The sequence below is a fragment of the Rutidosis leptorrhynchoides genome, chromosome 3 (genome assembly GCF_046630445.1).
Source record: "Rutidosis leptorrhynchoides isolate AG116_Rl617_1_P2 chromosome 3, CSIRO_AGI_Rlap_v1, whole genome shotgun sequence".
Taxonomy (NCBI): domain Eukaryota; kingdom Viridiplantae; phylum Streptophyta; class Magnoliopsida; order Asterales; family Asteraceae; genus Rutidosis; species Rutidosis leptorrhynchoides.
In genome coordinates this window covers 502,818,667-502,830,503 of record NC_092335.1, presented here as the reverse complement: position 1 = coordinate 502,830,503, position 11,837 = coordinate 502,818,667, and the positions used below count along the sequence as shown (strand labels likewise).

At 33.5% G+C, this 11,837-nt stretch overlaps 1 protein-coding gene across 1 annotated transcript; it reads right to left on the bottom strand.

Annotated features, from left to right (window-relative positions):
• Positions 1 to 723: 723 nt before the first annotated feature.
• LOC139898247 (E3 ubiquitin-protein ligase AIP2-like) lies at positions 724 to 3,745 on the bottom strand. Its single transcript, XM_071880980.1, has 5 exons — positions 3,494 to 3,745; positions 2,689 to 2,908; positions 2,002 to 2,234; positions 1,272 to 1,484; positions 724 to 1,073 (listed from the first exon to the last, which is right to left on the bottom strand). The coding sequence occupies exons 1-5, from the start codon at positions 3,638 to 3,640 to the stop codon at positions 924 to 926; spliced, it is 963 nt and encodes a 320-aa protein (XP_071737081.1). The 5' UTR covers positions 3,641 to 3,745; the 3' UTR covers positions 724 to 923.
• Positions 3,746 to 11,837: the final 8,092 nt, after the last annotated feature.

The window sequence follows — 11,837 nt, the reverse complement described above, 5'->3', positions numbered from 1 at the left end:
TAAAATCGTATATTTTCTGACTTCAAACCTACATTTTTCTGCTAATCAATACTGTAATAACCATAGTCCATAGTCCATACTCCATTTTAGTGACATATATATCACCTACATATTGATAGACATGGTTGTAGTTAATGCAAGCACATGCAAGGGGCTTATATGTGTATGGCATTGGCATGCATGCAAACCCTGCAGTTGAATGCATCTAGGCTAAGCATTTAAATTCTGAGTGGAACAAACTCTAAATGTTGCTCACATTCAATCATCTTTTAATTGAATCCATCATAATCTCATATTTTTTTGGACATCAATTTGAGATCACCTAGGGAAACTAAACCTCCCACACATTCATCTCTCGTAGTTCCATAACTCGCCGCCAACTACTGCTCTGGAGAAAACCCGGACCAATCCGATGTCATAACCGCTAAAACCCCTCTACGCAGCCTTCACACTAAGCGAAAGGCGACATGGGTAGATACTTCAGGTTAAGGAGAACATTGAGTGCAATGTTGCAGCCCAGCGGAGTCGAAATCCTGACCTCTCGCTAAGAGAGGCAGGTTACTACCAGTTGAGCTACTACTCAATGTTATCATAATCTCATATTGCAACAATATATAATTTGTTTCTTCTGAAAACAATACATTATATATTATTTGTTCCTTATGTAAATAACTTAATGACCAAGTACTAATTGCCCCAAAAACTAACTAAAATAACCGTGAGGTCTACTGTTAAGTGACCATAAGAAAATTTCTATTTCTATTAACCAAACAAGAAACTACGAATTGTAACTGAAATACAAATCATGACATTCATCAGCCAGACAGCAATGAGCTGCTACACACAATATAATTAAAATAAGCAAAAAAAGTAAAACATAATGTGATTTAAGTAGATCACAAGTTCTATAGTTTTTCTATAACTTATACATACATATACTCGCCTTCTCGGACGGCATTTGCAGCTCCTTTCCTCTCTTCTTCGGCTTCTTTCTCTCGCTCCTTTCGACTTTCATATTCATGATCATCTGTCCGCAATTCATGCCGACAAATTGGACACGAATTATGCTCATCCTGCATAAATAATAAGTACCATTGGTAAATTTATTTTACCATCAGATAATTATTTTTTGCATGATCATCAATTTTTAGAGAATATGTTTATCCAAACATTATCAGCTCGCAATAATCTATCATCAATTTAAACATATCCAAACATGCTATAATCACTCGTGACTTAACGAAACGGGTCAAAAGGGAACAATTAATTACCAGCCATGGTTTTAGGCAAGGAGGATGAAACGTGTGCTTGCATGGCATCTCTTGCATACTATCATTTACCACCAAATTCTCCTTACAAATCGCACATTCGGCATCTGGCCCTAGCTTAGCCAAAATCTCATCTGTAATAGTGATAATGGGAAGCTTCGCAACAACTTCTTTACTTGCTGGTGGAGCTTTTGGGGCCGAATCCCCCTCTGGGAACTGCATAGGAATATTGATTTGTACTATTAGAAGTCATGGCTATTATACAAAGTCAATGTTTTTACAAAAGATTACCTCTATAATATGATATGATGAACAGTCTAAAGATGGCAATTTTGACCCATTTACTTGCAAATAAGTAGATTCAGGTTATGTCTGATCTCTAACATATCAAATGAGTCAAACCAGGTCTAACAGATCGAAAGTCACCGAAACTATATTTTTGAGACGTAACTAACAACTACTATATCATGCCATTCATAACTAGACTAGCCTTACAAATGAGTCATGCGGGTAATTTTTGCAATCACATATGACATAGATTATCCATTTAAATTTTTTGAGCCTAAATCATGTCATTTATAAAAGGACTAGCCATACAAATGAGTCATGCGGGTAATTTCAGAACCTGACCCCTTCAAAACATATCAAATTACCCATTACGAACAGGACTTATTTCGCCCATTGACATCTACATATATCTAAGAAACATTGCATATTAGGTGGAGTAACTTACCATTGCCACAAGTCTATCAATCATCTCTTGTGGTAAATTGTTGGACTCGTCAGATACGTTAGGCATAAGATCATGAATTCTATCCAACAGTTCTTGTGGTAGATTATTGGAGCCATCTGATGTGCTGTTTTGAGACATGGTAGCAGCTAGGGCTGACATCATATTTGATTGAACCAGCCACTGAGGTGGTGGAGGCTCTTGGTCCACAGTTAAATGACCTTCAAACAAATATCCTGCAGTAAATTACAATAATGACATCAAACGTGTGAGTGTCACCTCTAAATAGTGAAAGAAACAATATCTAAGATACATATAGCTAGAGCCAGCATAACGGGTTGATCAAGGTTATGCTTTATTCTCTCATGGGTAATACCCAAAAAAGCTACCTTAGGTGTCACCTCTAAATAGTGAAAGAAACAATATCTAAGATACATATAGCTAGAGCCAGCATAACGGGTTGATCAAGGTTATGCTTTATTCTCTCATGGGTAATACCCAAAAAAGCTACCTTAGGTGGAACGGGTCAAATGTTCACCTGGTTGAAAGATACACAAGTTGCATTTATATTTGGAAAAAGTGTTGAGATCAACCAAAGAATTAACCATTTTGATCCTTTACTACCCAACCCGCTTGACCCACCCATTTTACCACCTCTGCATTTAGCATTATGACACTACAGGTACAGACCTTGATTTCTCCCGTTTTGTGCAGATTCCTCTGGCTGGTTTTCTATTTCACTCAACTGCTCTTGGGCTCTAATTATGCAAGTCTTCAAATGTTGCTTTTCAGAAGATTCGGACACCAATTGTTCAGCTTCCAGAAATAGCCCTAGTCCAGCACTCCAGAATCCAGGTGAGGTGTATCTTGTTTTTAATATAGTTGCAACACGAGATATGACGGTAAAAAACTGTGGCATTTAAAATATATTTCATTCAATAAGTAACACATCAAGATCACATTTAGTAACCAGCTAAATAAGAGACACTTAACAATGTCATTGACTCGGTAGGAGTCTTTCGATTAAACTGCAACGGAGTATATGTTTTAATTTAATACATTTAACGAGCACTAACGATACATTTTCTTTGATCTATATGTCACCTAATCCTACCTTCGCTAGCATTTTCACGCCTCATGTAAATAAGCTACAAACCATTTGCAACATACTTCTCTATAATCGCACAGAATCGATTAATTAAAAGGATTTCAGTTGGCTAACAAACAAACTAACTAACTTTTAAAGGAAATTATAAGAAATGAAATAGTCAAACTTTTACAAACAAACTAACTAATAAAGGAAATCATTTCATTTCAGTATAATCAAGCTATGCAACAAACAAACAAACCTAGAAGAATGATTCTGATTAATAGGGGCAGAATATGTATTACTTCATTAATTTAATCAAACTTTTACAACAAACTGATAAATAATTTTAAATTTATCAAATAATAATACTGATCAGAGAATAAAAAACGAATTAATAATTTTTACCGATTTACGAAGAGAAGGTGAAGCAGAAGGGTAAAATTGATGAAGCAAAGACCTAATTGAAGAAACAGCTTCTTCGAACATTTGTTTTTTACCTAGCTGTTTCTGTAATTCTTGCAATTTTTGATTCAATTCATCCTCACGTTCCATATTCCTAATGTTATACGATTCAATTTTGGAAATAAAACCCTAAATAGTTAAATCTTAATTCAAAATTTTCGATGTTGAAAAATGTGAATGGAAATGTGATTTATAAAGCTGAAGAGTGGTTGGAAGATGTCTTGGGTAGGAGGTAAACCAAATATTCGGAAACCGATATTAGAATTATATGGGTCGGGTCGGGTCGGGTCGGGTCGACAAGTCGACTTGATAATAAATTTTCTTAACGAACGAACTTTACTTGACATCTCTAATATTGCAGTGGGTAGTTGGCTAGCTGCATACTTGCACTTTACTTCGAGATCCAATCCAATCCAATAATTTATTAAAGCTAATGCTTTTCATTTGTTATGATTCATTCCATTTGTTATAATATATAAATATATATATATATATATATATATATATATATATATATATATATATATATATATATATATATATATATAAATGGATAGTCAATTATTGATACACAAAAGTAATATTATTGTATTTCCTAAACTTGTGATATTTTTGCTATAAATAGCCATGAATGCAAGCATTAAACTTGCACCATTTCTCACACTTACAAAGTATTTTTTTCTTTCTCTCCATTATCATCTTTGTTCTTACACTTCATTATTAGCATTCTTAATCAATAATCAAACCACTAAAGGTAGTTATAAGCCTACTGAATTATAACATCAAGAATCAAACCACTAAAGGTAGTTATAAGCCTACTGAATTATAACACGTTATCAGCACGATAATCTTAATACTAATTATGGTTAGCTCTGCCACCTAAATGATATATGGTCGGTTATACCACCTGAATAATATATGGTCGACACTGTCGCCTAATTATCATTTATGTTACTAACATTTATATTTCTATTATCTAACATTTATATGGTCGACACTGTCACCTAATTATCATTTATGTTATATAACATTTATTTATGATTGCTTACATATGGTCGACACTGTCGCCTACTTATCATTTATGTTATATTAAATTTATGTTTAATGTTTATATACTTATGAATATAAATTGACTCTAATTTATCATGTTGTTTGTTTTAATTTTTGATAATAGAAAATGTCGAATCTGAAAAAGCTTAAATTTACTCCTTTATAATCAACGGGAAACAACTACATGCCATGGGTTATAAAAGTAAAAAATGCATCTTAAATCAATGGGCATTCTTGAAACCATAAATGAAAACAACACTTGTTCTGAAAAAGAACAAGCAACGGCATGTTGCTTTATTCATCAACATATTGATGAATGCTTACAAAATAATTATGTGACTGTAGAAGATCCCCATGTTTTATGGGAAGGTCTCAAAAGCAAATTCAATAATCAAAGAGAAATTTTACTTCTAGCTGCTATGGATCAATGGAGAACATTAAGGTTCCAAGACTTTAAGAAAGTAAATGAATACAGCTCAGCTCTGTATAATACAGTCTCACAACTTAAATTTTGTGGACATGAAATAAGTGATGCAGACATGTTGGAGAAAACTTTCTCCACAATGAATGCTGCCAACATCACAGTGCAAAGAAATTTGAGAATGCTAAAGTTCAACACATATCCTGAACTTAATTCATATCTCTTGGTTGCAGAGCAAAATGATGAGCTATTAATGAAAAATCAGCAATCCCGTCCTACTGGTACACTTGCAATCCCTGAAGCAAATACTGCAAATAATTATAAACAGGGACAAGGACGCGGGCAAGGTCGTGGTTATAATAACCATCGCCATCATCATGCCAAAAGCCATAACTATGGTAGAAACCATCCTTATGGTAATGGGAATGGGCGTGGACGTGGCCGTGGTCGTGGCCGTGGTGGTCAAAGAAATAATAATCCACGAAAATATAAATATCAACCACAAAACAAGCCCACTAAACAAGATGATGAAGAAAATTCTTCTAAAAATTCTAAAGATTCTTGTTACAGATGTGGTAAAATGGGCCACTGGGCTAATACTTGCCGAACATCTAAACATCTTGTTAAGATGTATCGGGATTCGCTGAAAGGTAAAGAAAAGGAAGTAAATTTTGTGGATAATATTGATCCAACAGTCACTGAGCAACCATCTGATTTATATGAAGATTTCTTGAATTAAATTAATATGTTTCTTTTATAAATAAAACGATTTAACCTTTGTCATCATGTTTTCTCAAATGTTTCAGTTCTATATGTTTTATCAAATGTTCCAGTTCTATGTTTGATGTTTCAATTCTATGTATGTCAAATGTTTCAGTTTTATCTATTTGTGTGTAATAAACATTTTGTGTAACATTTATATACTTACTGTTTGTTTCTTATATATGAAGTTTAATATGAATTCTGCTGGAACACAACATCAATCAAGTAGTGGAGATCTCTGTATAGCAGATAGTGGTACTACACACACTATGCTTAAATCTGAAAAATATTTCATTGATTTGAAACTAACGGAAGGAACTATACATACAATATCAGGTGCTGCTAACTTGATAGAAGGGATAGGAAAGGCAAAATTCATATTACCAAACGGTACAACATTTTTAATTAATAATGCCTTATTCTCTCCTAAGTCAAGCAGAAATTTATTGAATTTTTCTGACATATACCTTAATGGGTATGATTATCAGTCAGTAACGGCAGAAAATGAGAAATATTTAAGTATCACTAACAAGAATCACGTGATTGAAAAACTGCCAAGACATAATTTTGGATTACATTATACACATATAAATGTACCAGAAGCACATATGGTGATTAAAGAAAAGTATATTGATCCTGGTGTATTTAATTTATGGCATAACAGATTGGGCCATCCAGGATCAACAATGATGAAAAGAATTATTGAATGTACACATGGACATCCACTGAAGGATAGAAAAATCCTTCATGATACAATGGTTCCATGTATATCTTGCTCTCTTGGAAAATTGATAACTAGACCCTCACCACTTAAGGTTGAGAAAGAATCACCAATGTTTCTTGAAAGAATTCAAGGTGATATTTGTGGACTAATTCATCCACCATGTGGACCATTTAGATATTTCATGGTCCTAATAGACGCATCTAGCAGATGGTCTCATGTTTGTCTGTTATCAAGCCGTAATGTGGCATTTGCAAAATTTCTTGCCGAAATTATTAAATTGAGAGCACATTTTCCTGATTACATCATTAAAAAGGTGAGACTTGATAATGCTGGTGAGTTTACATCTCAAGCATTTAATGACTATTGCATGTCTATAGGAATTGTTGTTGAACATTCTGTTGCTCATGTGCATACACAAAATGGTTTAGCCGAGTCACTGATTAAACGTTTACAGTTAATCGCTAGACCATTGATAATGAGAACAAAACTCCCTGTATCTATATGGGGTCATGCAATTTTACATGCTGCTGCATTGATTCGCATCAGACCAAGTGCAAGTCATAAATATTCCCCCCTACAACTTGCTTTTGGTCAAGAGCCAAATATTTCCCACCTTAGAACATTTGGTTGTGCAGTATATGTTCCAATTGCGCCACCACAAAGTACAAAAATGGGTCCTCAAAGGAGGTTGGGAATATATGTTGGATATGAAACATCTTCAATCATAAGGTATATTGAACCTATGACAGGTGATGTTTTTACAGCACGTTTTGCTGATTGTCATTTTAATGAAACATTGTTTCCTAGATTAGGGGGAGAAATAAAAAATAAAGAAAATGATGTTTCATGGTGTGAACCTCAATTAAAGTATCTTGATCCTCGCACAAAAAAATGCGAGACGGAAGTTCAAAAGATAATGCATATACAAGAACTTGCAAATCAATTGCCTGATGCATTCACAGATACAAAAAGGGTGACTAAATCATATATACCAGCAGTTAATACTCCAGCTCGAGTTGAGATTCCAAATCGGAAAACTGATAATGTAGTCACTCAAGAATCTATGCCACGTCTGAAACGTGGGAGACCAGTTGGTTCCAAAGATAAAAATCCTCGAAAAAGAAAATCAGCTGATAATAAGGTAAAAGAAAGTGTTCAAGAAGAACCACAAATCAGTACTCCTACTGCAGAGGAGATTGATGATGTCAATACAGAAATTGCAATCAATTATGCACATTCAAAAATATTATGGAACCGAAATGAAATGAAAAATCTTGATGAGAAATTTTCATTTAATGTTGCATATGACATCATGAATAATGATGATGATCCAGAACCAACATCTATGGTTGAATGTCAAAATAGACATGATTGGGCTCAATGAAAAGAAGCAATACGAGCTGAATTAGAATCACTCAATAAAAGAAAAGTTTTTGGATCCATCATTCTCACTCCTAAAGATGTGAAACCTGTAGGATACAGATGGATTTTTGTCCGAAAAAGAAATGAGAAAAATGAAGTTACAAGGTATAAAGCTAGACTTGTAGCTCAAGGTTTTTCTCAAAGACCGGGAATTGATTATGAAGAAACTTATTCCCCTGTTATGGATGCAATTACTTTTAGATACTTAATCAGCCTGACAGTTTCTAAAAATTTAGAAATGCATCTCATGGATGTTGTGACTGCTTATCTATATGGATCACTTGATAATGATATATATATGAAGATACCTGAAGGATTTAAGGTACCAGAAGCATCAAATGCAAAACCCAAAGAAATGTATTCGATTAAATTACAAAGATCTTTATATGGGTTAAAACAATCGGGACGTATGTTGTATAACCGATTAAGTGATTACTTGATAAGCAAAGGGTATACAAATAACCTTACTTGTCCTTGTGTTTTCATTAAGAAAACAACATCCGGATATGTGATCATAGCTGTTTATGTTGATGATCTTAACATCATAGGTACAAATAAAGAGATCCATGAAGCCATTCAACTTCTAAAGAAAGAATTTGAAATGAAAGATCTCGGAAAAACCAAGTATTGTCTTGGTTTACAAATTGAGCATATGCCTAATGGTTTACTTGTACATCAAACAACATATACTGAAAAGATTTTGAAACGTTTCAATATGGACAAGGCAAAACCATTAAGTACTCATATGGTTGTTAGATCACTCAATGTTGAAACTGATCCATTTCGTCCATGTGAAGATCATGAAGATATTCTTGGACCAGAAGTACCATATCTTAGTGCAATTGGAGCTCTTATGTATCTTACAAATTGTACAAGACCTGACATTTCTTTTGCAGTTAATTTGTTGGCAAGGTTCAGCTCTGCTCCTACCAAAAGACACTGGAATGGGATCAAACACATATTTCGATACCTTCGAGGAACTACTGATTTAGGATTATTTTATTCTAACGAATCAAAACAAGATTTGGTTGGTTATGCTGATGCAGGTTATTTATCTGATCCACATAAAGCTAAATCTCAAACTGGATATGTATTCCTAAATGGAGGTACTGCAATATCATGGCGTTCTCAAAAACAAACACTTGTTGCTACATCATCAAATCATGCCGAAGTGATTGCATTACATGAAGCTACTCGGGAATGTTTTTGGTTGAGATCAATGACACAAATCATTACTGATTCTTGTGGACTAGAACGCGATAAAAGTCCAACAATTATCTATGAAGATAATGCAGCTTGTATAGCACAGATGAAAGAAGGGTATATCAAAAGTGACCGAACCAAACACATACCTCCTAGATTCTTCTCATACACTCAAAATCTCATTAAGGACAGTGAGATTGAAATGAGATATGTTCAATCCAGCAAAAACTCTGCTGATCTTTTCACGAAAGCACTTCCAACTGCTATTTTCGGAACACACGTTCATAACATTGGCATGAGACATGTTCAAAAGATGTAACAACTGAAGCGATGTCTACTTGAGGGGGAGTCAACTCCATGCTGCACTCTTTTTCCCTTAGCTAAAGTTTTTTCCCACTGGGTTTTCTTTAGCAAGGTTTTTAACGAGGCAGTAACTTACAGTTGATCTTCAACAAACAAAATTGCTATCCAAGGGGGAGTGTTATAATATATAAATATATATATATAAATGGATAGTCAGTTATGGATACACAAAAGTAATATTATTGTATTTCCTAAACTTGTGATATTTTTGCTATAAATAGCCATGAATGCAAGCATTAAACTTGCACCATTTCTCACACTTACAAAGTATTTTTTTCTTTCTCTCCATTATCATCTTTGTTCTTACACTTCATTATTAGCATTCTTAATCAAGAATCAAACCACTAAAGGTAGTTATAAGCCTACTGAATTATAACATCAAGAATCAAACCACTAAAGGTAGTTATAAGCCTACTGAATTATAACACCATTCATTATATATCGTTAAGCCCGTCTAATACACGATCGATAATAATAATTAAACGGTTAGTTATTATTTTAAAAGTAGTTGAAAGACACGTGAAATCAAGGGTTCATTAAAGAAAATTGTGGAATCATATGTTATGATTCCAATATTATTAAACAAACACGTGTGTTACTAAACATGTATATCTCCCTTCAAGCATTAATTCGTTCCTTGCTAACTAAATCGCCCAAAGTGTAGCCGGCCCAATGAGACCCCAAAAAGTACTAGCCTTTATATTCATACCACTACTCCATTCTAATGAAAATTTCACAAAAGACGATGACATAACCCAACTAATGCTCCACCAATTGAACAACAGTGACCACACTTTATGAGAGTATGAACAATGTAATAAGAGATGATCTATAGATTCAACGTACCTTGCGGACCATACACACTTATCATCCATCGCATTTTTTAAGCAATGCCTATAGCTCAAGAACTCTTTAACTAGCACCCCTCCTTAAATTGCAAGCCAATGAAAGATAGCGACCTTAGAAGGCACCTTCGGATTCAATACAATCTTGACCCAATCAAATTGCACATTGATATTTAAAGATAGCATAACACACACCTCGTCCGCAACAGTGTAAATCTTTTTCACCAAGTGAACCCAATGTAAAACATCTTCTTTGAACTCATCCAAGTGAATCAAAAAAAGAAGATAACCATTGGATATATTCTCAACTTTAAACTTCAACCCCTGAAAGCCTTTATTATAATTATAACTAACACTAATTATAATGAGCTTTGTACTGTTCACGGGGGTAACAACGTCTTTTTACCCTTTCAAAATTCCTTTTGTTTGTACATTTAACTTTTTCCACGACTCTATAAACTTTATTGTTACGGATGAAACTTAGATAGTTTGCTAGTTAGGGTGGTTGGACTCATTGTTGCCTTTTATGGGGAACCATAGTTTGAATCCTTGCAACTATGTTAATTTTTTTTTTTTTTTTTTTTTTCATACAATTTACTTAATTCGTTAAACAATATACAAGCTACTTTTACTTTTCAAATTTGTTGACCCCAATTTATTTGTAAGCTAGGATTCAAATATTTATCTTGAAATACAAGATCTCCATAATCCGAATAGAGATATATATAATATATATATATATATATATATATATATATATATATATATATATATATATATATATATATATATATATATATATATATATATATATATATATATATATATATATTTTTATCTTTTTTCATATTATATTCATATAGTTTAATATCTTTCTGATCGTTAACCGACCAAACTACTGACCATTAACCTACTGAAATCACCGATGGTGAAACATGATTTTTTTTTCCCCTCGTTATGCAACAATTGTCATTCTTATTGTGTTTATTGACACAACTCCCCTCACACACTTCCTTCCAAAAAAAAAAAAAAAAAAAAAAACGAGTTTAAACAGATTTTGCAACAACAACAAAACATAATACTACATGAGTAGTGTATGGGGGAGGTGAGACGTAGACAATTCTTCCCCTATCCGAGAATAAAGACAAGTCATTTCTCCATCCAGAAACACTCTCAAGAGTAGAGAAAGTCATCCCTCTCTTTATTCCACGGATAAAGAGATTGCTTCCGAGAAGACCTCCGATCTTTAAGTAAAAAAAAGTCTTTTTAAAAAATAAAAAATAAAATAAAAATAATAATAGACGTCGTGAATACGGTAGAATCAAATGTCAGTCATCCACATACCAGTTTAGCCTTCCCTAAACGTTTCTCGATTCCAATTCGTTGAATAGAATTGTGGAAATCACCAAGAAACCCATTAGGTAATCTAATTTATATACTTTTCAAAATCTGATTTTAATGGGAAAATCAAAAACCCTAATTTGATACGAAAATCAA